This window comes from Gouania willdenowi, chromosome 21 (assembly GCF_900634775.1).
Source record: "Gouania willdenowi chromosome 21, fGouWil2.1, whole genome shotgun sequence".
Taxonomy (NCBI): domain Eukaryota; kingdom Metazoa; phylum Chordata; class Actinopteri; order Blenniiformes; family Gobiesocidae; genus Gouania; species Gouania willdenowi.
The window spans coordinates 15,438,063-15,464,949 of NC_041064.1; the positions used below are offsets into that span (position 1 = coordinate 15,438,063).

A 26,887-nucleotide genomic window follows, 5' to 3' on the forward strand; every position below is an offset into this window, starting at 1 on the left:
AAGCAAAACGTATTACTAGTAAGCGTCAAATCCTATTAAGGGGGCGGGGACAAGAAAATTCAGGCTTGCTATTGGCTTTCGAAAATATTACAACCAATCAGGGTGTTGTATTTGGTTATAATCAATTTTCTAGTACTAGCAGACTAATATCACTGGTGCTACTTTTAGTTTACTAGCAGTACTAGTGAAATATTCTTTTTCTATTCTATTTTTGGCGAGTAGCATTAGTATTAGCTACCACTAGCATTTGCACTAACCTAGCAAGAACATTTATCAAGCATTAGCACAGCGTTAGCATTAGCTTAACATTAGCACTAACCTAGCGTTAGCACTAACCTAGCGTTAGCACTAACCTAGCGTTAGCATTAATCTACCACTAGCATTAACCTAGCATTGGCTAAGCAATAACCTAGCCATAGCTGAACATTAGCAATTAGATTGAAATAAGGTTGAAAAACAATTACGGTTACAACAGAAACAGATTATTTTCAATTACGTTCACAATTACAATTACGTCACAATTGCAATGAATTATCAGTTACGTGATTACAATTATAATTGACCACAACCCTGACAAAAGATGTTGCTTATACTTTTAAATGTACATTAGCTTCAATGACGCTACACACGTGTAACTTTACCTGAGCGATGAGTCTTTGCAGAGTGAGGAGTCGTCCATTAAACGCTGCATCATGAATCGGGGACCAGCTTGATTCTGTATCTTTGTGCAAACAGAAACAACACACGCTTCTATTAACTATATAACACAAACTGTAGTAAACTAAGATTCTTATTCTATTTTTGGCAAGTAGACGTAACTAGTAAAGCTTTGAGTTTTTACTAGTAACACATTTTAAAGTCTGCTAGGACGGCAAGGCCGAATTTACATTTCCCTTTATTGGCATTTAATGCTTACTCGTGACATTTTGCTTTACTAGTGCAAGTAGTGACACTTTTTTTCTTTACAAGTAAAATGCACTATTGAATTAGTAAACCACTTGTTATGTATCCATTCTTTTTGTGGTTGTTTTTTTCAAGATTGTACAGTGTTTTATTCATTTGTTTATTTGAAAATGTGTTCATTGGATCCCCATTAGCTTCTAATTAAGATACTAGTATATATAAGAACAGAACAAATGTAAAGACAGTTAAAAAAAATAGATACAGAAACATTACATAAAAAGGTACATCAAGATACATTTTACACCAACAAATACATGATATATACATTAAGATTGGTAAATATATATATATATATATGATTTTAAAGGGTTTTTAAATATTCGTAAAGTTGAAATGTTTTTTGTCAATTCGTTCCATAAGTTAAAAGCTCTAAAAAAGACAGAACTTTGTAAATGGTTGGTTATAGGACAATTGGTGAGTGACTAAGTTGAAGTTTGAAGCAAGTTGAGTCATGTACGAATGGATATGATGGGAGTATTTGACCTTTTCTGGAAATAATCTTGATTGGAAAGGTTAAAATAATCTTCTTTATAAATATTAGTAAAAATAATGCATTTCAGTTTCAATGAGGGGCCATGATAAGGTAACAATGTATGTCATTGTGCAATGAAATACACACAAAAAAAGGCATTCTCTCAATTCTAAGTGACCAAAGCACATGACATGACTCTCAATATTTAACTGAAAATAGACCATGATTCCTCAGGAGTGAAGGAAAGTAAAACACGTCAAGAGAAAAATTAGACAAAGATAAGGTCGCTGAAATCTTTATTTATCTTAGTTGACGCTATTGTTTCTTAGAAACATCAAGAACTGATGCGAGATGATGACTTTCTCACTACAACATGACCTGGATTAGAGATCCTAACACACGTTGGCAGTATTTGTGATGATCATGTCTCTTACTGTAATGCTGCACCTGCAGTGTCTCCTCTCATCGTGCAGAGGGCAGCCACACCGAGCACATACACGTACAGTATTCAATATTTGGCCTGTACTCCTCCTCAGAGGCCTGTTAATCCCCGGCACCCGGCTACAAACTTTGCAATGGGTTTGACTTTGTGCCCCGTGCAGGAAGGTGCCTGTGGATTAGAGAAACCATTGTGTGTAGTGAATGAAAGCCTCCTCTGTTGTTCTGAATAATGACAACCCTTGATGCTTGCATTGCCCCCAAAATAAATCTGCCTCAGAAAACCCCACCAGTGCTCTCAGATGTCATGCCAAGTGAGCAGATCGAGCAGCAGCAGTGAATGGTTTCCCCTCTACGAGGAGGAATGAATTAGCAGCTGCAAAGGAAAAAGAAAAGCACAAGTCATGCTTTTAATCCGTAGTAGAAAAGACTTCAAATTGAACCTAAACTGAATTTATTTGAGAAACGACTGTCACATTTCAACAATTAGAACAGGTGATGCACAATATTATCGGCCAGTTATCGGTATCGGCCGAAATTGGCTTTAACGTTACAGCTGTGGTACATAAATTACATTAAAAAAAAATAATAATAATTTTATTAGCATCATATAGTATATCGTAAAAGTAATCATTTCTGGAAAAAAATCGTATATCTTCACAGAAATTTTTTTTCGAAAACCGTTTTTTGAAAGTAATAAATAAATATTGTGCATCCCTAATTAGAATGACTGAATCAAAACTAAAACTGCACTGTATAATCATTTAAAAAAATAGAACTAAAACTAAATGGTAATAATGTGGTGGGAGTGAGGATTGATTCCAGAATTAAAAAGCTGAAAACAAAATAATCCACTTTAGTAATGAATTAATAAAGTGAAATCAAAACAAACTATATCTTGTGTTCCACACAGCGGTGCTTTGTGTCTGTGCGGCTCATTGAACAACAGTGGAGGATTAAACTGAAGCACATGATGATTCAACCCCGTGATGTGTCCCAGAGCTGGGTCATGGTCGTGGACTCAGTCCTCTCCTCCTCCGCCTCTCGTCTCTACGGTCCACCATGGCCTCCCCACGGCTGGAGACCTTCTGCTGCCCCAACCGGGACTCAGCCACGGAGTTCGTGGTGACCTTCCAGCCGGTTCTGTTCGGAGCTCTGAGCCTGTGCAGCGCTGCTTTCAGCTTCTTCCTCACCGTGCTCCAGGTTTTACCCAAACGGAAGAGCTACAGGAGGCTGGGTCACTACCCGGTACCCCGGCCCGCTTCCTCCACCCGGATCCTCCTCATCATCAGTGTGTGTGACCTGCTGGGGTGTGCAGGTACAGCGCGTGCGTGTAGTCTTTGCTACTTATGGTTGTATTGACCAGAGTTTCTGATAGAAAGTGTCTATTTGTACGGCTGTCGTAAGCCCTGGTGCTATTGGTACGGTTACCAAAGTACAAGTACGTAGTGTGTTAGGGTTAGTTTAGGGTTACTAAAAGTAGCAGGATATCCTTTCAGCCCCCAATTAAAACATCCCATTTATTTTAAAGGAGTCTTACAAAGGGGTTTTCCTTTAATCATACAAAAATAATAATAATAATAATAAAATAAAATAATAATAAAAATTAATAAAAGAATTAAAAGGGTAAAAATAATAAATCAAATTCTAAAGGGTAAAAAATAATAAATAAAATTGGGGTTAGGATTAGGGTTAGGGTTAGGATTAGGATTAGGGTTTGGTTGTACCCCTGAGGTTACACAATGGCGCTACAGGGGGTACTTGAGAGAGAAAGTGAGTTAAAAATTAACAATAAATTGTCAGTCTTGGTCCCACCACTGGTGTTTTTTTTTTTTTGAGTATCTATTCAGGTGCCACTAAATCAGTGTTTTTCAACCTTGGGGTCCGGGCCCCATCTGTGGTCGCCTGAAATGTATGAAAAGTTTAAAAAGATTTTTTTTTAAAAATAAAATTTTTTTTTTTAATGTTTTAATTATCTATCTTTTTTAATTCAAACACAATCTTAAACTGTTTTTGTATACTTTCACTTTGTGAAATATAAATCTATAGTTAAACTAAAATGCAGTTTAAAAAAATGAAATAAAAAATCTGAGCTCCAACATGATCAAAAACTAATTATATATATATTTAGGGGTCACCAGAAATTTTTGATATCAAAATGGGGTCACGTTACAAAAATGGTTGGGAATCACTGCCACTAAATACTGTTTCTTTCTACTCATGGGATTGTTTAAAATGTGTGTTATCACTCATTCATTCCATCATTATGCTCTACAGTTGTTTCAAACTATTCTGAGCAAAATGTTGTTGTCGGACAAAGGGGGCACATGGACGCAGGAACAAAAAGAGTGTGAGAACCCCTGGTGTATACAGTAATCGGGGTGTTATGCTGCTTGCTTCTTCTTCTGTGGCGGAGGGAAATGGAACCCACTGAAACAACAACCACAACAAAATATCCTTGATAACATGTAGAGAATGAAGCTCTGATCTGTTCCACAGAGATTCATGGAGGAATTAGGAAATAGAAGCGTCCACATGTAGATCAGACTCATTTATACCGACTATTTAAGGACATTCAGGAAAGAAAATAAACAATATTACATGATTAAATGACATGGAGGTAGACTAGTGTCTTTATTATTTTATTACAACTACTTAAAAAAAAAAGGTTGCTTTAATTAAAAAAAACAAAAAAACAAAACTACTTTAATCAATAACACCTTTTCAATCAAAGAAAATGTTGTTTTTGATGGAAGTAATCTTTGTTTTATTTGAGGCATTCAATCCCTAAAAAAAAAAAAAACTTCAATCAAAAAATACATTTTCAATCAAAAACCTCAGTAAAAGAAAAAAAAGTGAGGTTTCTAATATTTAATTTCATTCAAACACATATTGTCTTTGATTAAAGGAGGTTTTTTTGTCATTTTGAAGTGAAACGTTCTTTGTTGGATGCATGTACTTTTACTGTATGTATGTTTATTGTACAGAATCAACCCTATAGTATTTTATGTGACTCTTTATTGTACATTTATTTTATTTTTAAAAAAATGTTTACATTATAGTGTTTTTAGTGGCATTGATTGATTGTTGGTTGTTTTTTTTTTTTTTTTTATTATTATGAAATGACTTTATAAATGCTGACAGTGCACTTTGAGCTCCTTGCACATGTTTTTTTATCCAATGTGGCTTTGATACTGGTTTCATTTATTCAGACAACTTTGTTTCAGGAAATTTGATCTCCCGACATGTTTTCGTCCGCCGACCGTCAGTCTTCCTCAGAGGCATCTAGTGATTGCTTTGATGTATCCCTATGAGTACTTTTCATTCATCAAAGAAAGTTTTTCTTTGATTAATTGAAGAATAAAGATACAAATTTACCTCCAATACATTGATAAGCCTAGCTTTGCTCAGGCTCGCACAACTTCCCTTATAAATAGATTTATGTCATATATTCGCTCTTTTAATCAAGTATATCTCCATATATTCCTATGCAGGTATCATTATGAGATCATCTGTGTGGCTCGGCCTCCCAACCTTCACTGAAACCATCTCCGTGGCCAACAGCACAGATGTGTGGCCAGAGGTGTTCTGTGTGGGGAGCGCAGTATGTATAAATATATCTATGGCAGTAAACACACATTCAAACACACCTCTGTGTCCTCAGTGTTACATTATAAACACCAATGTGCTTTTCCCATGTTTCAAACCCCCTGTGCTACAGATGTGGATCCAGCTGTTTTTCAGTGCCTCCTTTTGGTGGAGCTTTTGTTACGCGGTTGACGTCTTCCTGGTGGTGAAAACATCTGCAGGAATCAGGTTTCTAATACACCGTACATCCTCATCACCTTATCATCATCGCTCATCTATAGTTCATTATCGCTGCAACATCTCCGCCCACGTGGCAGCTGTTTCCTGGACTCACAATAATAGGCTTTCCCTCCCGGGGCAGGATGGGTAAAAACACGTTCCTCCACAATCTTAAGCAAGTGTGTTGCTTTAGTTTATCCAGTTAAAGGTCACTCACTGTAGAATCTCTGTTCAGTTTGACTTTCGTTTAACGGAGCGTCTTTGTCTTCATTTCATAAACGGCTCCGTCCGCGTGAAGGCTCCACGTGGTTGTGAATCAGAGGGAGAACAGGTCATCTCATCCTCCTGCAGGGGATACAGAGCAGCCACACGTGTTGTGATCTCCAATCTCATGACTGCTTTCTTCTCTCTTCCCCCCCCCCCCCCCCCCCCCCCCCCCCCCCCCCCCCCCCCCCCATCAGCACCATTGTTCTCTACCACATGATCACATGGGGTCTGGCAGTGCTGCTGTGTATTGAAGGGGCCGCCATGCTGTACTATCCATCCATTTCAGAGTAAGACTCTAAAAAATAATCACCTTTTCAGCAGGGCTGCTCAATTAATCGGAGTTCAATTACGATTTAAATTATTACACCCAATGATTGCAAAAATAACATAATCGAGAAAAAACGATTATTTAAAAAAAAAATATTTTTTTTCACGTTTTATTTGCTAAATAAAACAAACCCGCTAATTCGGACATCTACAAATAATAAAGCTTGGCACACGCATGTTATTAATACTGACTTTGAGTTGTTTAAGCCACGCACATGCAAGACACACCACGTGCAAGAAGTGTTTTGTTTTGTGCAAAAGTGAACATACCTGAGTTTAGTGTTTGAAGGATTTTAATTATTATTTAAAAAAAATATATATATGTATATAACATATATAAATGTTATATATATATATACATATACAGTATATATATGTATATATATTCTTTTTTTTCCTTTTGTACAAAAAATAAACAACTTTTTGGCTGACAAATAATCGTTTGAATAATAAAATAATCGTGATTGTAATCGAGGAGCCCTACTTTTCAGCATCTGTCACACCTTCACCTGTTTGTTGTCGTTCTAAAGTCAATGCAGGGGTCGCCAACCTTTCTGAAACTGTGACTGTGAGCTACTTCACAGGTCTTTTATAGTCCGAAGGGCCACCAGTTACAAAAGCACTTCTTAAATACTCCGATTTCACGGTTTCACTTTAATTATTAGAGGGTAAGATGATAAGGAAGGCTAGCAGTAGCTTCAAAAGGTAGGAAATGTTTACGTTTCAACATGAAACACTTTGTTTCTCCTAATTTATGCAATTGTTTTATTTTCATGACATTTCATAGACAATTACCATCTTCCTATTGTACTAGCTGCTAACTAACATCTTTTAACTCATCATATAACGTGTAACGTTGGTAAAATGATAAAATTATGTAATATTTTACAAAAATTCACCATCCGTTTTAAAAATACATCTTCTATATCAGTGTTTCTCAAATGGGGGTACGCAACGGTGCTACAGGGGGTACTAGAGAGAGAGAGAGAGAGGAAATTTAACAAACAAAACCATTAAAAACATGGGGTTTATTTTTTTAGTTAAAAATTAGAATAATAATGATGGAATATAACTTGATTAGAACAGTCTTGGTCCCACACCAGGCGGGAGAAAACTGGAATTTTTTTTTTTTTTTTTAAAGTATGGAAATAAATCTATTCAGGAGGCACTAAATAGTATTTCATTCCAATTATTTACTAAATGAGATTATTTAAAAAGTTTCTAATAGTTGTTTTTTCATAGCATTCTGAGCAAAATGTTATAATTGGACAAAAAAGGGTACTTGGATTCAAAAGTAAGGTAAAGGGGGTACATGGGCCATAAAATGTTTGAGAACCACCCTTCTATATCATATCATATCATATCATATATCATATCATATCATATCATATCATATCATATCATATCATATATAAGGTATGACTGACCATACACCAGATCTGCAACACTTCACTTTCAGTGAAAATAAACATTTAAAAATGGTAAATTTCATACTTAAACTTTATCAGCAGTATTTAACTTATCTCCTGAGGGCCCCTCACATGGTCCATGTGGGCTCCCTGGTGCCCGCGGGCACCGTGTTGGTGACCCCTGAGTTAAAGCATCAAGTCAAACTGCTGACCATTGCAAATATTTGCTTAATTTGGTTTTGTCCTTGTGATTTTTCCAGTGTTCCATCATTTATAATATCATTTATTTTCCAACTTGTGATTCCCATAACTGATTGTTTGTGTGTGTGTGTGTGTGTAGTTGTGAGCAGGGTCTCCAGCATGCGGTCCCTCACTATGTGACTATTTATGCTCCCATGCTGCTCGTGCTCATAGCCAACCCCGTCTTCTTCAGCCGGACCATTTCTGCAGGTTGGTTTCCTTTACTAAAATTAAACTTTACACTAGGGCTGAACGATTAATTGCATTTGCGATATCACTGCGATTACATAAAATGCAATTTTCTAATCGCAAAGGCTGCAATTTTTTTATTTTTTTAAATATTTTTTTTTTCTTGCCCTGTCTCGTACTGTCCTGTTGATTTCAGAGAGTGTTTAAGAAGTGCAGCCCACATGAAACGTGAAGTTAGTTAGATATGTTGACGAGGTAAAGCCACAGATTTGTTTGCTTTATTTGTTGTAATCTGTGCTTTAAAATTTACATTTTATATTTATTTAAAGTTAAAATTTTAAAGTTTAAAGTGTTCATTGAAAAACACATGACAAGAGGCCCTTGAAAAAATGATCGCATCTTAAATTGCAATCGCAATATTGAGGAGATTAGATTATATTCCAAAATCGTTCAGCCCTACTTTACGTTTACTTTTCACAAGAAACTAAGGAAATGTTTTCATTTGTTTTTTTAAAGTGACGTCCCTCCTCAAGGGACGACAAGGAATCTACACAGAAAACGAGCGACGACTTGCCAACGAGATCAAAATTCGCTTTTTTAAAATAATGCTGGTGTTCTTTATTTGGTATGTTTATCACCTTTAACCTAATGTTGTTGTTTTTTATCATCACTTTCTGTAGCTAAGCCCCTGAACCAAAAGCTTTACAACAAGAACGCTTTTGCAAAAAAAAACAAGATGATTGTTTAACATACTGATTTTTGTCTCATAACACTATTATATCTGATCGTTTCCTGCCAGAAACCTGAATAAAAACACATTCTTAGATTATTTCAGAACAGTATCTTATTATGATCTTTTTTTGTAACCGTTTTCTTTTCATAAACACCTAAAGGACAGAAAGCCTCTGGTTCTGGTAAAACTGCCTGGGACAGCAGATTATATGAGGCTCTGCTGGTTGCCTAGCAACCTTTCCTTGACAACAAGGCCACAGACCGCTGTCGGCCAGGAAAATCTGTAATGTAGCAAATAACCCCATATAAAACCCCATGTACGCAATTACTAAACCATTTTCTTTTAAATGAACAATTTACACTAAATGTTAGTAGCTATTTTAGTTTTATGCCTTTGGGTATTTTGAAATATGTGCTGGTGTTTGTTATGTGTGCTTGGCTTCCATATAGTTTTTAGTTTTATGGAAAATGGAAATGGAAAAACACCTAATACTCAAGATCAACCTGAGTCAGCATTATTCACAGTGTATAGAATTTAATGGATCTATTTTTCATTTTATAAAACTTGTGTTTGTCATATTTGAGACAGAGAGAGACTAATATGTTTGAGATGATAAATGTTCCACTATAACAATAGCATAGTCTAGATTTTATCACGACACTTGGGTGGCGATTTTTTTACATATTGCGATTGAATATTTAACATTTATTGCAATTTTAATTTCCTGATTTTCCTCATCTAAAAACAAAAGTGAAATCATACACTCCTAGAACCAAGATATGAATCATATTTCCAAAAAACAATGCACTTTGCAAGTCTGACATGTATTTTAACTGCATGAATGTGGTACAGATTATGTACGATGCTCATAACGTGCATAACTGTATTTTATGTTGTATTTGCTGTATTTTTGTGTCTCGCCTTGTTTTATTGTTAAGTGTGATATTTTATTACAACAGATGGAAATTAGCCTATGGCTATAGTCTGACATATTTAATTTTTTTTTTTTAATGTTCATTAATGTGTACTGTCCCTACTTAAATAAAAAGAATCAATAAAATAAGTTATAATTTCCTTATTAGTTGTATCATACACTTCATAAAAATTAATCAGTCATATTTATTTCAGCTGCATATGAACGTGTATAATAACCTATGATGGCATAATCAGACATAAAATAATGTTGAATAAAAAACATTTAATGGGAAGGAATATTCATTATAATGTTCATTATAGACACACAAAAAAATGTGATATACAGTAAAATCATACTTTTCTCAAATCTAATAAATAATAATAGATGTTTGTTTTTTAATAAAAAATCTGATTTTTTTTTTTTTTTTTTTAAGAATTTAGGGAAAAAAATGACATGCATTTTGAGAGGTTATTAAAATAAAAAAGTTTTATCTTTAAGCCTTTAGAAATATGTATTTGCTCTATGGTTTCAGCTGGGTCCCAAATCTCATCAATGAGAGCCTGTTGTTCTACCTGGAGGTGCAGGCGGACATCAACGATGGAGGTTTCAGAAATATCAGGAATGCAGTCCTCATCACGTGGTTTATCATGGTGAGCCAACAAAAAAATAAAATAAAAAGTGTTATCATAGGTTAATGTTTTGAATAATGGAGTTTTCCTCCTTCATGCAGGGCATCCTGAACCCCATGCAGGCTTTCCTCAACACTCTGGCCTTCCACGGCTGGACGGGCTTTGATGTGGACTTCAGTCTGCAGAGGAGACGAGAGCTGGCCTGGGATTCACTTTCTACCTCAGCCCCCAACGCCAACAGCCATAACCCCATAGTGGGGACCACTCTGCTCTTCCAGAGTCACGTCCAGGGAGCTCAGAAAAACGTGATGGGAAAGGGAGAGCATGCTTCTGATGGCGTCAGCGTCCTCTCAGAAGGTAACAGCACTATGAGTGGAGCCCACAGCTCCCCAGTGTACCAGGGCTGGTGAAATCAGCATTAAACCATGTCTTAGTTGTCTTCACTTAGATTATGCTTTTAATCTGGGTTGTGCTCATTAAGACATATCAGTGAGGGAGAGATACATGACAATGTGTGGATGTACCGAAGAAAATGATATAAAATTTAAAATGAACTCAGCTATGACAAAAAATATACATTTTTTTTTTAAAAATGATATTGCATTTTTTTTTCTTCTTTAGAGTTCATGTACAAGACAGTGACAACGTAAGAAAAAGTGTTTGTTTTGCAACGGGAGCAGAAGTCATATCAGAAAAAGAAAACCAGAGCCGTTTCTGGCTATAGGCGCACTATGTAATACGGATCAGTTTGTACTCAAGTGGGCCACATATTTGCGCAATTTCAACATTATTCTGCCTTATAAATATATGTAAAGTAATGGAAGCTACAGGCAATTTCCAGTATTTAAAATTCCTTGAAAAATGTGTGGAATAATTTTAATCAAATTGCAGGATTCTAGAAAGGATAAAGATTTATTTTTCCACAAATTGTGATTAAAAATGGCTGCCATCATGTGATAATAGTGGGAAAACTGTGAGCCCTGGCAAATATTGTTTATATTCATTGAATTTGTGTATTCGGAAGGGCTGAGATGTCTGTAACTAATTTACTTGGTATTATTTTTACAGAATTATTCATGTTTTCTGTAATTTGGATTTCTGCTGCGGGCCGAATTTGATGCTCTACAGGGCCAGATTTGGCCCCCATACCAGTCAATTTGTATTTGACACTTAGATTCACTGCATAAAAGTATTTATTCTTTCATTCATTGAATTAAACTACGTTGTTGGGGGTTTTTTTCTGTATGAAGGCTTTTATATGTTTTGTATCATCGTTGTTTGGACAAGAAAATTAAAAATAAACTCTCAATATCTCACTCAAGCGTAATTGTATGAACTTTGGTCAGGAGTTTTCTTTTATTGTCATGTTCATAATTCCATGATCACTTTTATCACATGATGTAGAACAGGAGATATAAAACGTACCAACACTCTTTGCGTTTGGGACCGATTTGGTCGCATTGACTCCCATTATTACTCCTATCTAATTATATAAAATGTATAAAAATATAATGAAAAACATTATATTTAGGTCTGAAGTTGTTGAAAAGCTCTGATGTGAAAAAAGTGGGAATTTTTTTTATATGTATGACATTTTGAAGACACTTTTATGAGGGTATATTCTCAGTGGGTTTTTTTTTTTAAAGTGACAATACCTCAAAATCAGTGTTCCTATCAATTTTTGACCTAATCAATCAACTTCATATCAAATGTTCCACTTTGTCCCTTTTTTTGAAAAAATAAAATAAAATAAAAATGCATATTTTGTGTTTTTGTCATTGAAAAAAATGTGTTTTTATGACAGAAAGGGCATAAAAACTAAAATACAGAATTATAATGAAAATGTTTTATCTATGGTTAGGTCTGGAGTTTCTGAAAAAAGATTTTGTGAACATTTTTATGACAGTTTAATGAAGGTTACCGTTTTGGTACCTAAGCTTAAAAAGTCCCGATGGTTAAAGATGAAACAACAGGTCTGTGAGAGCCAGAATTCTTGCTTGTTTGTAGGTGCCAAATACTTATTTTATGCAATAATTTACAAATACATTCTTTAAAAATCATACAATGTGATTTACTGGATATTTAAGTGGGATAATTTGCACAATCGGTGGCAGACAAATACTTTTTAGCCCCTCTGTATGTTGTTTAATTATTTATCCAGCTTTCACTTATTACCATCTACAGTAGATGTACGTGGACAAGTAGGAAAGCCATAGACCCAGTTTTAGGTGAAAAAGCTCTATATTGAACTCTGAAGGTTCCTGTGTGGTAACGACAAGTAATCTGCTCCTTATTCTGTTTTGCTAGGTTCAGAGTCTAGTACAGTTGAAATCCACATTTCCAGCGAGCTACAGGACTATGAGGATGTAGACGCAGACGGAGAATCCTTGGAGAACTCTGTGCGCCACTAGCCGGGGTCGTCCACACTCCTCCTCACTCTACTTTGCTGCCTCACTTAGTTGTTTTAGAAACTTCAACGTTTAGATCATGGGTCACCAACACGGTCGAACATATGGCCCATGTGAGGGGCCCTCAGGAGCTCTAGTCACCAATGAGCTCCCTCTAAAATCTGATTAACTCTCCAGGATTCAAACTCACAAAGATAAATACACAAGACAGATGTAGTTGGTATTTAGTAAAGTTAAATACTGCTGCATGTGATAAAGTTTTAGTATTTAGTTTGACCTAATGTTTACTATTATTACCAAACTTGCTGCACTTGCTGTCCTTGCCCATACATTAGTTAAAATATTTCTGCTTTTATAGCCTTCGCTAACGAGAATTGGTTTTATATTTGATGTAAATCTCTAGGTTTTTTTTTTGGGCGGACTACAGATATCTGTAATTAAAACCTGATTCATTGTCAGACAGTACCGTATATTTCCAAAATGTCACATAATCTGTAACCACTAAGGATCCTACTTCAATCTGAACAAAAATTAGTCATGTAGGTCACGCAGAAGCTTAGAAAAACGTTATTTGTTTTGGGTGTGTGACTGCGGCTCAAGGGATTAAATTAACTAACTTTCAATGTTTGTTTTCACTCTGAAACAAATGCTGCAGATTTGGTGTATGGATTGCGGTATATGTATAATAAAATTATAAAGTAAAATGTATTTTTTAAAAACGCTAGGTGGATTTTTACAAACTTTATGATTAGTTAAAAGTTATGTTAGTAGCTAGTAAAATAGCAACATGGGGATTTTCTCTTTAATGTGGAAAATTCAACAATTGAATAAATTAGGAGAAATAAAGTGCCTGCTAGCGTTCTTTGTTATCTTACCCTCTAGTTAAAATGAAACTGTAAAAATGTAGCATTAAAAAACTTATTTTCTAACTGGTAGTAGCCCTTCAGACTATACAGTACCACAGCTTCAGAAAGGTTGGTGACCTCTGGTTTAGATGGTGTCCACTTTCTCTTTTGTTGAGATCTAATCTGCAGTACAGAGTAAGTTAGTAGTAGGTCAGGGTACAGTCAGTCCTAATATTATGTTATTATGAACTAATGAAAGGCTGATCTTTTGTATGACATTTATGTTTTTGTAACTTAAAATCTCACTAGATTTGGAAATTTAAAAAAAATTTATATATATATATATGACAAAATGTCCGAAACTATATAGAATGTAAAAGTTTGTATTACTGTTTTGTACTTTTTCACATATCAATTTGATGCTGAATTAAAGGAGTTGCATTTGTTTTCATTTTGTTGGTGAATTTTAGAAAAAATTGAAAAAAAAAAAGAGCCATGATTTCTGATATCAAAATAGATTTTATTTTCTTTGAGACACTGAATGATTTCAACATTTTTGTCTTGAAAACGGGTGAGTGCACCCGGGTCGGGATGCACAAGCGATAAGGTAGCCTTCCCAGCACATGTCCCACTTTGAGCCCCTGTCGCTCGCGAAAGGATGACCACCACGAACCCACAGCCCAATTTCTCAGTCTGACACAGACAATATTGGCTCTCAATAAAAAAAAAAAAAAAAAATTAAAATAAATTAAAAAAAACAAAACAAACCTATCGGCAACCAGTTTGTGACGTTTAAGAGAGAGGAGAGGAAAACACAAAATAAAAAAAAAAAAAAAAAAAAATATGAACCTTCACTTTCAGCAAATCCTGAATATTTACTGAACTCTACAACTTAAAAAGTGCACTTCATGTTGCTGGGGTTGAAATGGGATGAAAACATGTATTTATTTTTTTTGTCGAGTTTTGTTGAAGTAGGTAGAAAACAGGTGAAGTGCACACTGTAAAAGCACAACACTTTCACTGAGAGCTGCTCCTTTAGCCACCTTCTGTTCTGAATATCATGTGATCAGAGGAACAATGCTAACTTCTTACATGTTGGCTCTCTTTATTTCTCCTCTGGGGGACGTATTTAGATTAAAGATTAAAAACTTAACTGATTTTTGTTTTCACAAATGTGAAAAAAGCTTGATATTTTAGAAAGGTTTAGCAAAGATTAGCTGGGCGAATAGAAAAAGCTGAAGAGGCGTGCACTTTGTGTAAAAAGTGGTCTTCTTGGGATTTAAAGAATCGTGACAGCTCAAGTCATTTACGAGCCCCTACAACAGGATGGCAATAAAGTGTGCTGTATATAAACATATATACACAGTATATAAGTCTGTGTATTAATCTAATTTACATTTCTTTACATTCTTTAAAGTTTACATCCAGACAGGGAGAACGCTCTCTCTGTGAACTACGCTTTTTCACATCTTGACATTTCATAATCTCAATTGAACTGAGCAGGAGGAGGATCAGGAGTTTTTTTTTGTTTTTTTGTGGCAGCGTTCTTCAGTTGGTGAACAGGAATCAGGATCTACCTTGTCTCGGCACATTCAGCTTGTTAGTTTGTTTCGTTTGTTGGTGTAAAATGGAGCCAAATAAATGCAGGAAGTACTCTTGAACCCAACGTTTCTCCACTAGAGGAGAAATGAAAACACTGTGACAGAGTTGAGGTGACAGTACTTTTCAACACAAAGTAACGCTTCTTCAGAAAACCTAAACCTGCGACCTTTCGATCACAGTTTTGTTGCCTCCCACACTCAAAACGCACACGTCTCATTAACACTGTCCTTTTCATCACTCGACTTTGATGTGTTTTCACACCTCGGGACCCCAAAGCTGAACCCGCGGGCCCCCGCCATCACAACCTTTCTTTGTAAGAAATCTGTGGTCCGTTCTTCTGGGAACTCTTCTACCTTCTGACAGGTTCTCAGACAGGTGCAGCATTAAAAACACATTAGCAGACTGTAAGGTGCGCTGAGTTCAGCTGGTCTTTATGCTTCTGCAGTCCACTGGTTTCGCTCCTGTGCAGGTTTTTCTTTTTTTTTCTCTTTTTTTTTTTAAAGTTCACCTTCACAGCCCTTTTTGAGCGATGAGCGAATGTTTGAAGATGACAGAAGATGATAAATGTATACATGATCCAGGATCGGTCAAAGTCCAGCTCAGCTATTTTCGGAGATCCAGAACACACACCTGCACACAGTGAGGAAAATAAGAGTGATTTAGTGACAAGATTTTTAAGTGTAAACCTAAAAAAATGAAAAAAGAACTCACAGTACTCACGTTACTGTAATTGAGTTGCTTTCATGGGTACTCTTTTTGAGAATATTTCTAAATCAGTCATTTTACCTTTACGTTTTAAAAGTCCAACCGTTACTGAGTAAATTATTATTTTATATCTTAAAATTATCAACTGACATCTTGAAACTACAAAAAAATGAAACGACCAGACAACAATCAAATGCATCACATCATAGTCGACCAATCAGATTAAACGTAATGCACGACAAAAAAAACAGCATTGAATGGAGGATATTTTCTCAGTTTTAGAGTTAATAAATGTAGCTATACATACAGCCAGATAATTGTTTTTATTTTTAGTTGAATTCATTGGCGTTATTTTATTTTTGACAAACCTTATGTTTTATACAGATGCCTTTGTGGAAAAATAAGATAAGATTTATACATGAGATATTTACTGTATGCAAGGAAACCGCGGCAAGATTTATTACCAAAAATAAAGTTGGGGGAGTGAAACTAGTAACTTTTTCTTTGAGCACTATTTAATTGAGCTACTTTTTACTTGGGACTTTTACTTATGACTTACTTGTATTTGTACTTAAGTACAAATTCAATCAAGTAACTACTTCTACTTGAGTAGCATATATCAGTATTCTTTACACCTCTGGTAACCGTGGCTTACCGAGCCGTCTGAAGCACTGGCCCCCACTTTGTCCCCTGTGCTGTTCCAGCAAACCTCAAAGATCCCACCAGTCCCCCTGTAGCTGTGCACCAAGGCTCCATTCTACAAACACAAGCACAAATCCATAGAAAACCATTAGGAATGCTCCATCTCTCGTTTATTCCATCACTGGTTGGATGTTCACTACAGACTGGATCTCACCGTGGTGTTCCAAATGTGGACACACTTATCAAAGGAGCCGCTGGCCAGATGTTTGCCGTCGGGACTGAAAGCCACACTGTAGACGGGTTCCTGATGCTTGGTGAGGGTGTGGATACAAACCCCTCGCTCCACGTCCCACAGTCGCACGGTCGAGTCGAAAGATGCACTGAGTGGAAAACACACGCAAATCAACATTTAGAAATGCCTTTCAGTAACAAACTTCAATATTCAAATGACCTTCTGGGAAGGAAGTCTTTGTGACTGAAAACTTCAAAGCGATAAATATGTGAAGGTGTGAAACTTAGACATATTTTTCAGATGGAATCACTGTTAGCGCTGAGTCTCTCTACAGTCTGTAGGGACTCCAAACTATTCCTGTAGAATGTCAACTATGTTTACACATAGTTGACCCCATCCCCCGGCGCCCCCCTGGGGCGCCGGGGGATGGGGTTGGTGCCTGGCTGTGCCCGGGGGTGGGGGTTGTCGCCGTGCTCCGCGGGGCCGGCACGGTCTGGGGGGTGCCGTGGGGGGGGGTCTCTGGCTGTGCTGCTCCGGGGCCCACAGTGCCACTTGCCCGTCTGCGCCATCTACCCTCTCGCGTGGCCCGCCATGCGGACGGGCCCGGCTCACACCGGACAGGCCTCCTACATGTTCACTTCACCACACTCCCAGCTGGTCTGGCTCACTCACAAAATGCACCACACACCCATACCCAACCCTTGGGGGGCTGGATGGTGGGGCTGGGGGTGGAGGGGGCCGCCACCTGTGTTACTATGTAGTGGCGTGGGGGCGGCACTCCCACCCTAGTTGCCCTACTAATCCCTCCAATTTTAATCACATCTCAACATGCCACCCCCCGGAGGGTGTATTATCACTTACACCCTCCGGCCTATTACACCACATACACATAAATCCACAGAGGCTGGATGGGGAGCACCGCTCCCCTCCATCCCCTTCTTTTAATCACACCCCATACATTCACCAAACACACACATTCACACAGGGGATCGGGAAGTGCCTCTCCATTGGGGAATGGAGAGGCACCATAACAGGGTGGTGGGTTGGTACACACATTTGGGCCTCTCCGGTGGGGGCCTGGCCCCTCTGTTGGTGGCTGGGCCACTGCATAGAGTAAAAATACATCACGATGGTGCGGTCGGGCGTGGCGGTGGGTCTCGGAGGGGCTTTGCCGGGGTCTCTCCTTGCGGGGTCTTTCCGGGCGGTGTCGGCCTGGTGGGGCGCGGGGGTGCCTCTCCCCCTTGGGTGTGGCTTGGTGCTTGTTTCGTCTCCTGGTGGCCTTGGGGGCGGGCCCCGCGGTGTGCGGGCCCGGGGCGGCCTGCCTCGCCGGTTTGGGGGGTGGGTGTGCTGGGGGGGTGCTGGTGTCCTCACCGGGGTTGGGGCGGGGTTGTTTGGCGCCTCGGGATGATGCTGTTTACTGGGGGGGCGGCGCTAGCTGTTCCGGTGGTTGAGGTTGCTTTCGGCCGCCTGGTGGGTACGTCCTGCCATCTGCGGACTGGTGGGTGGGTCCGGGGCATCTTTGGCTGGGGGCTGCTGTCCCTTACTTGATGTGTGCCGTTGGGGTGCCTCCGTCCCCGCGGTGGGGGTCGCCGGTTGCTCGCGGGCCGGCGGGGGGCGCTGCCCCGTGGCTTGCGCCGTCCGGGGGACGGCGGGCCCTGGGCTGCTGGCCTTGTGCCGTCTGGGGCTGTGCGGTTCTGCTGGGCTGTGGCCGGGTCCTGGGCCGGGGTGGGGGGCGCGTCCCGGGGGGCTTGGCCCGGGGGCTTGCCCTTGGGGGGTCCTGTTCCCGGGGGGTGCTCCTGGGGCCCGGGGTGCTTGGCCTGCTGGCCGGGCCGGTCGTGGCGGGGGTCTTTCGGGGCGGGTGGCGCGTGCCGCGCCCTTGCGTACCTACTGGTACGGCCCCTGCTTGGGCAGTGCCCCGTGGGGCAGGGTGTCGGGGCCCGAACGGGGGCCACATCCCGGCGGGGCGGTCTGGCTTGGCCCTTGGGGGGGGCCCTGGCTTTAAAAAAAACTGAAGCTCGTGGCGCGGGCGGCATCAGCAGGGGGTGATCTGGGGCGCCATGGGGGGCTAGGTTGGGGTGCCTGGGGGCCGGCGGGGGGGACTCCCAGCGGCCCCCTGGTGCCTTATGCGGCTTGGGGTGTGGTCGTCCTCCCTGGGCGGGCTGCTCCTGGTGCTGCATCCATTCCGGGTCCTTCTGGCCTGGGGTCGGGCCCTGCTGGCTCTGGGCTCGCCGGCGGGTGCCCGCCGGCTGCCCGTTCGGCGCGGCTCTGGTCGTCTGCTGGGCGTGGGCTTCGGTTCCTCCGCTGGGGCCTCGGGCAGGGAGTTCTCTGGGCCCTCCCCTCGGGGGGTTGGGCGCGGGGGTGTGTGTGGGGGGGGGGGGGGGGTCGGTGGGGTGGGGGGTCTGGGGGTTGGGGGTGGGATCGGTGGCGTGGTGCGCTGGGTCCTTGGCTCCTTGGGGCTTTCTCGGGTGTGTATGGGGGGGGCGATGGCTGCCTCTCGGCTTGGGACCTTGGGGGCGTGCGGGGGGCTGCTTGGCCGTGGGGTGGTCGCCGGGGGCCCTTAGGCTGCCCGCTCTCGCTGCTGGCCTGACTGCTTCTTCGGGCCCGGGGGCGGCTCGTGGGTTTTGCAGTGGCGGTTCTTGGAAATACATTTGTCATGTATGCACTGGCCTTGGGCTGTGGGATAACACTCATACTGGGCTCAACCTTAGACACCTTGCACCTTGTTCCCAAATACCTGTTTTATGGAATTTCCACTCACCTCTTCCTCTGTTCACAGCCACCACTATTATTCCTAAACCGCACACTGGTCACCAAACTGCACAATATACACAACCACAATTTCACATCGCATCACTTGGAACCTAACACTATTCCCCACTCATTCCATATCCTATCTTGTATCCCTCTTCCTGTTAACTTCCCCACCCCCCTCCAACCCCTCACCTTGGTGTAAACACTGCCCTCTCTTTTTTTACATCCTCCCTTTAATAAAGTATTTCTTACCCTTCCCTAGGGAGGGCTGGTGATGGTCACAATTATGCAATGAAATAAATAAATTTATTTAATTGCAATAATAAAATATGCATTGCTGTTAAAAGATTGCACTTCTTGTAGTGTTAACCTTCGACAGCATGTGCAGACAAGGTAAAAAAAAAAAAAAAAAAAAAAAAAAAAAAAAAAAAAAAAAAAAAAAAAAAAAAAAAAAAAAAAAAAAAAAAAAAAAAAAAAAAACTATGTTTACACATGCATGCACAACTAGGTCAGCGTGCACGGCTCTGGACTGTCGACAAAGGAAGCAGAAGGATTTGATCATGGGTACCTTTAAGGGACAAGTGCAATCCTCATTTACAAATATCTACATTGGTAGATTTATACACTACAGAAACAAAACAGGGACATTAAACTTAACTTTTATGTGCTCGTGAAGTGTGGTACTAATAGTGTGTGTGTGTGTGTGTGTGTGTGGCAGGGTTGGGGTCAATTTACAATTACGTCTTCAGTTATCGATGTTCATTTACAACTCAATTGCAATTACGTCAAATGACTTTTTTCCCCCAAATACAATTAATATGTTTCCCTTGAAACTCAATTACAATTATGTTCTCAATTACATAAATCATAATTACTGACAAAAAAAAACATGAAACTTAACCTTCCTCTTGTGTTAGCATCTCTTATGATAACAGGTCAGTTTTGATCCATGTCCTAAATCAGCTGTAAAATACAACAAAATATATATATATATATTTTTTTTTTTTTTTCAGTTTATTTCCGACATGGTTACATTCATTTTTTTTTTTTTTTTTTTTTTTACATGTTTTTTTTTGTACATGCCGAAAAAAGAGACGAGAGAAGCAGTTTGCTTATCTGGGTCCCGTCCACTGTTTTACCATCGCAAATTTACATGGGTTTACATGTCTCTCTGGTCAAACATTCTTGAGTTGTTCTCATCTGTAGTCAGTGTTGTCTTGTTTTTATTCCTCCTCCTCTCTATCGTTGTTCGTGTTGGCCTTGTTCCCTGCCAGACGTTGTTAGCATTCCTCCAGTTCAAGAATAGTTCCTCTTTCGAAGGTGTTTGGAAGGTTTTTTCCTTTTCATCCATAATGTCACCACTCGGGAATGTCTCTTTTGGACACAAGTTTGCAGCTTGTTTTGTCTCTACATCAAGGTTAATCCAGCTGTTGTTAGTTCTATTGGCAGTGTTGTATTTTCCACTGTTAGATTTAACTTGTATAAACACATTATTATATCTTAGTTCATAAGCAAGGTAGTAATTTCATTGTACAGGAAAACGTGTTTCTAACTGCACATATGACAATAAACACTTTGAATTTAAATTTAATGTAATCCTTAATCACCCCACCACCTAGCAATTGAAATGAATAAATCCTGCAGTTCCTTGTCCACGTTTTTAGAATCTTTCCTCTTTTTTTTATTTGGCGTGCCTTCCATGCGATGCTTGCATTTTTTTTGTCAGGCTTTCTTCCTTGCTTTAGTAGTTGTCCTTTGAATTTCTTATTCGTGAAGGTTATTTTTACAGCTCTGTAATCATTTTTCTTTGGCAGGAGATGGCAGGAGTTGATATTGTCAGGGTTCAGGACAATGTTTTTCGACTCCAGGTAGTCAATGACCTGTTGTTCAATCAATTTTGTTTCTTCGTCACTCGCGTAACTCCTGGGTTTTATCTTTAGGCCTGTGATGATGACATCTTTCTCTCTTTCCTTTTGTTCCAACTCTTCAACCCTGGCGTTCAACAGTTTTATCTCTTCAGCATTTCTTTCATTCTTTTCTTTCAGTACCTTTGCTTCGCTTTGTAGGTTTTCCAGTGAGTTTTCCAGCGTCTTTTCCAACGACTTTATCTCGGCAGATAGGTTTCGTAGACCCTCGCGTATCATCTCCTTGACCTCTTCCAAACCCGAATTGGGTTCTGAAGGGCCTCCCTGCGGTTTTTTCACCATTTTCCTTCAGTCTTGGGCCCAATTTTTCAGGCTGTTCAGCTGTAGCCAGCTGTAGCCAAGGTCATGTTATCGGAGCGAATGAAAACACGTCTGCGCTCTCCAAAGACCAGAGATACAGTATATGTTGATCTATCATGTAATTTGTTTTCTATCTCTTAAGTTACCTTGATCGACTTCCTTATCCATGAAAATATTGGTATTAATATTTTTGGTGTGGGCGTCAGAGCCTTTTTTGTGTCAGTATGTACCCCTCGATATAAAATGTTTTCAAATGGGAAAATGATCCTCAAGGGAACTGACAATTATTAAACATATTTTAATAATTGTTAACTACGTGTGTGTGTGTAAGCCATAGAACTGTAACATGGTTCCCCAGGTTTGCGTTCAATTAAATTGTAAGTGACAGTTTTTATAGAATAATTTGAACTCAATTACAATCACAACAGATTTTTTTCAATGATGTCATAACTGTAATTTTTTGATTAATGACCAATTGCAATTATAATTGAGCCCAATCCTGGTGTGTACTACCTTGCCAGCATGATGTTGGAGTTGGGGTTGTTGGTGCTCGGACCTGTGGGGCTCCACTTGATGGTGTAGATTTCCTTACTATGAGCTTGGAGGTCATGGACACACGATTCCTGTTTCATACTCCAAATCTGTGTTTGATGGATAATAGATAAAACTGCAGTTAAACACAAATCCACCTCCGTTGTGGAGTGTGAGTAGTAGCCATACCTTCAGCGTCATGTCGTCAGAGCAGGAGGCGAGCAGCATGCCCGATGGATCCCATTTAATAGCATTAACCTCATTCTGTTAAAAAAAAAAAGAAGAAGAAGAAAGAAAACAGGTCATTAGTGCATGTGTGAGGGGCGCTGGTGAAGCGTTGCCGGGAGATGAGAGCAGACAGGTTGCTCACCGTGTGGCCCTGGAACGTCCTAAGGGGCCGGTCGGCGCCAAGGCGACACACGTGGATGCACATGTCTGTGCTGCAGGAGGCAAACGTGGTGTTATTCTGCCAGTCCACATCCAGTGCTGGTGCTGTTGGGCAGGAAACACTCAGTAAATACACAAATGATTTATTACACAACTCCTCTGGATGTACAGCACAACTCACTGTACCTGAGTGGAAAGGAAACTGCTGCTTGGCCTCTCCTGTCTGCGCATCCCAAATGATTGTCGTCTACAACAAAAAAACAAATAGTAAGGCTGTTTGAACAGATTGATGCAACACGGTTATTCATATCACATTTACTATCAAGCCTCATAAAGCAGCAGAAGCACCAATATTAACAGGGGCGAGCACACAGAAAGAAACACAAACATGCATACGATTGAATTGTCACGATGTAAACAAAATTTTCGAAATGTGAAGTGATTTTTTAAAATCTGTTACAATTCCACACATGAAGAATTTTGATTGCATCGTGTGTGGTTTGCTCTAATAAACTCAACACATGAAGACCACACAGAATTATTCTGTCTAACCACTGATCTTCTTTCATGACAGAAATCTTGTGTTATCTAATTCTGCGTACCATGCAACTTGAAACTATGGATTTTTCCACGTCCTACTTGAAAAAGTGCCTTGGAACCCCACCTGAAGTCGGAGCTCCTACATGGTAATGTCGGGGGAATTGTAGTATTATATCAGTCAGCCATGATTGAGATATTTCAACGTGCTGCTTTAAAGGTCCTGTCTCATGCTACATCAACTTTTTTCAGCTTTTAACCTTGTTACAATGTGAATTTCTTTTCAAAAACATTCCCAAAGTATTATTGGGCTTCCTTCCTGCATCTCTGAGCAATCCTCACTAATCCTGCTCTCTGAGCTGCTGCTCTGCCCTCTTCTGAAACACAAGCTGTCCCTCCGGTTCAGACTTTAGTGACGTCACCAAAGTCTTCCGCCCCTTCCAGGAAGTGAGTGCTGCCTGCGCCACGCCTCCACAGTGAACATACACGGCCACTCTCTTGGAGCTAAAAGCACTCATAAGGGGAAAGGCGGAGCTCCAGAAGAACCATGTAAAATAAGTCATATTTCTTAATAAATTGTTTTTTTTTTTTTTTTGCAAAATGTAAAATATTACCCATATGTGGCTGTAGTTGATTTTGGAAGGTGTTAATATGGCATGATATAGATCCTTTAATATTTGTTTAAATGTTTCTGATTGTTGGCTCCGATCCGTTTCGGAAACGATTATTTGGACAAATTTACTCGTCACACACCTAAGACCACAGGATAATCTTATAAGACACAAGTTTCGACTCATGTTTGCCATCCTTGGTCAGGAGGGAGGAAAATTAGGGACAAAAACAGCCTAATTCTCTTTATGTGTGTACCCCAAGTCAGGTTGTATTTTTTTTAAGAAATAACTGTTTCTGATGAGTGTTATCAAATAAAGAGTTTTAATATTGTGTGACCTTGACAGTAGGAATGGGCATTAATTGGTAAACTTCAAAATGAAACAATAGTTTGTTAAAGTTGATCACATTCTACTGTCGTAAGATATCTGATCTTTTTCAAGTCTTGATGGTACATATAGGACTTCTCATTGTTTCTCTGCTTTGACTTTATCACACATTGTTAGCAGCACAGATTTATTACTTTTCTTAGTGTGGCGTGGAAATGTCAGAGATTGGTAATGGAAAAAAACAACCTCTGGTCTCATTATTGAAAAACACATGCATGCTGGGAGACCTTTATGAAGTACCTTATCTACGCCAGCGCTGAGAATACAGTTTCCCTTCTTGTTCCACTTGAGTGCAAATATGGGCCCTTTGTGCTGCCCCAAGGTGCTCGCCAGATTTCCTAATGGACAAGAGTCATAAACTTTAAGAAGAGATCCCTTGCAGACTTGTCACAGAGGTTGTATTATGCATGATACCAGTGTCATAAACTTAATGAACGAGGAGACGACAATGTGTGACTGATGTTGGACATTATACCGTCTTTTGTCCAGATCCTGGCAAATCCATCATAGGAGCCCGTAGCAAGGAGAGTCCCATCGCTCTGCAGGACAGAAAGATAACACAGGCCTTACTTCACTGCTCTCAGCGGCCCACTCACTTTTCCACCGTTTCAAGTGAAGAGAAAGTTGGACAATCTCAAACCTACATTCCAGTCAAGTGAGGTGACGTCTTTGTTGCTGGGGACATCTTGGCCACCTTCTCGGATACAGTGGCGCAACACTAGCTGGGTAGAGTTAGAGTTATTATTCTCGTTTAAATTCCAGATCCTGGCAGTAGAATCCCCCGAGCTGAACACAATACCAACAAGCGACAACAGAAGGGAGTCAAAAGATTGTAGGGAGAGAAAAAAATGTTCAAACCATGGCTACATATTTCCTATCTACACTGCTGTGTGGATATAATCAGAGATGACTCATCCTGAGGGATTTAAGGCAGCCAAGACAGAAACTCACCCCGAGGCCAGCAGATCGCTGACAGGGTTCCAGGCACAGATGAACACCTCAGACTCGTGACCTCGGAGCACCGTGGCTTTACTGGCAGGTATCTCAACATCCACATCAAACTCCATGGCTTCACTGTGATTATCTGGAAGGAGTGGACAAAGACATGTTTACCGTACAAACAACATCTGCCTTCATTGCAGTCTTTACACATCTATTGTGTCAAACATTTATCTGTTTCCAGGAATTCAATGAATGGACTTTAAGTCATTAGTGTAGTTCTAGTGTGCCAAGAAAACATTCAAGATGGGGCTGCGAGTAATTAGAGCTGCACTGAAACCAGCTGTTCTCCTTTCACATGAAGGGTTCATTATTTTCAAGGTTTAATCAAAACTCTGTTTGCCAACTCTTTCTAATCCCCCCCCCCACAAAAAAAACAACAATGTGCAGCAGATTTAGAAACCTTCAAAGAAAACCAACTTAGTTTCTCTTTGCCCCCGTCTCAGCTGCACATTCTGATCTTGTTGGCACCTCTTGATTTCTATTTGATCATTTAATTACTTGACTTTAACCAATGCCAGTTCCTGCTGGGAGACAGTTGGGGAAGGCACCATTTCTAAAATTCTACATACTCATGTTGTGAGTGCCGTTCTCCTCTCCGTTGATGGTGGTTTCTCCATTCTTTGGTGCGTTGGACTGGTTTCCCGAGGTTGAAGCTCCTATCGTGCCGGTGGCCTGCTGCTGGGCTAACTTATCACGGAACGCTTGTTGCCGTGTCTGCACCACGTCGGGCATCACCGCGTCGATTAGGGACAGCGACTGAATTGGTCGTCCATCGAAAACTGTGCCATCCTGTAGTCACAGAATGTGTGAGTAACACTTCAGGAGGGGGTGTGACATTATTGGATAAAGAGCGATTATTACAAATGTGAAAAGATTTTCCTTTAAACACACTTGAGTAGACTTTTCCAAGTAATATTGGCCCATTAGTTTTGGCCCATAAGTTTTTCAAAGCGTCAAACTCTATTTTTCTATCTGTAAGTGAGAGCAAACATCTGGGGGAGTCTTCACCTCATTAATGCTGATTTCTGCTTCCACGTACTGAAGCCCCTTCTGCAGGATGGAGATGAGGGCTGCAGGGGGCACTAGTGTTCCATTGATGTTGGACTGGCTGATGTGGCTCTCGATGCCAAAGGTGAAAGCTGAGTGGGAGAAACCTGTAAACCAAACATCATTCACACTCATTAGCAGCACTGCCAAACTGAAAACTGGCACCAGCAATAGGCATATTCAAACAGCATTCTTATTTCATCCAACGAAAGCAAAAATGTAATTGAAAAATGGAAATGTGTGCCATAAAAGTGTGGTAATTAAAGAGATTTAAAAAAAAAAAAAAAGAGGCTTGCCCACGTCAACAGTTAACTATAAAGGAACTGCTCTCTGCCATATGGCTTCAGACATAGTCTCAATGAACGGTAAACATAAAAACCCCAAGCTGCTGAGACTTTGATTATTGATCCAAGTCCTACAAATCCAGAACCAAGAACTGAGTAGTGTGTTGGCATCCCAGTGAAATACTGTACTCAGTGTTCACATTCCAACAGCAAAATGGCTGTTTACTTGGTGTAAGTGAGCATACAGAGTAATGCTGGGCGATATATCAATATTTCAATTTATGTCGATATATTTATGAGC

At 39.9% G+C, this 26,887-nt stretch overlaps 2 protein-coding genes across 6 annotated transcripts in view; one reads left to right on the forward strand and one right to left on the reverse strand.

Moving 5' to 3' along the window:
- The first annotated feature begins 2,594 nt into the window (after positions 1 to 2,594).
- Positions 2,595 to 12,994, forward strand: gpr143 (G protein-coupled receptor 143). 2 transcript variants are annotated; one of them, XM_028436532.1, is made up of 9 exons: positions 2,595 to 3,191; positions 5,368 to 5,477; positions 5,595 to 5,689; positions 6,142 to 6,234; positions 8,024 to 8,133; positions 8,629 to 8,737; positions 10,294 to 10,411; positions 10,492 to 10,747; positions 12,698 to 12,994. In XM_028436532.1, exons 1-9 carry the CDS (start codon positions 2,936 to 2,938, stop codon positions 12,799 to 12,801), a joined length of 1,251 nt encoding a protein of 416 aa, XP_028292333.1. In that variant the 5' UTR covers positions 2,595 to 2,935; the 3' UTR covers positions 12,802 to 12,994. The 2 variants fall into 2 exon arrangements, with proteins under 2 accessions (XP_028292333.1, XP_028292334.1); XM_028436533.1 differs by lacking the exon at positions 6,142 to 6,234.
- A 1,569-nt stretch (positions 12,995 to 14,563) lies between these two features.
- tbl1x (transducin beta like 1 X-linked) overlaps positions 14,564 to 26,887 on the reverse strand; it is a 29,763-nt gene continuing 17,439 nt past the window's right edge. For all 4 annotated transcript variants that reach the window (XM_028435785.1, XM_028435786.1, XM_028435788.1 and 1 more), the window contains 13 exons: positions 26,264 to 26,409; positions 25,825 to 26,044; positions 25,205 to 25,337; positions 24,898 to 25,039; positions 24,729 to 24,792; positions 24,494 to 24,591; positions 22,905 to 22,965; positions 22,702 to 22,823; positions 22,521 to 22,595; positions 22,314 to 22,441; positions 16,807 to 16,972; positions 16,606 to 16,707; positions 14,564 to 15,875 (listed from right to left, as the gene is read on the reverse strand). In XM_028435785.1, the coding sequence (XP_028291586.1) occupies positions 15,849 to 15,875; positions 16,606 to 16,707; positions 16,807 to 16,972; positions 22,314 to 22,441; positions 22,521 to 22,595; positions 22,702 to 22,823; positions 22,905 to 22,965; positions 24,494 to 24,591; positions 24,729 to 24,792; positions 24,898 to 25,039; positions 25,205 to 25,337; positions 25,825 to 26,044; positions 26,264 to 26,409 (1,484 nt within the window). In that variant the 3' untranslated portion in view covers positions 14,564 to 15,848. The remainder of the gene's footprint in view (positions 15,876 to 16,605; positions 16,708 to 16,806; positions 16,973 to 22,313; positions 22,442 to 22,520; positions 22,596 to 22,701; positions 22,824 to 22,904; positions 22,966 to 24,493; positions 24,592 to 24,728; positions 24,793 to 24,897; positions 25,040 to 25,204; positions 25,338 to 25,824; positions 26,045 to 26,263; positions 26,410 to 26,887) is intronic.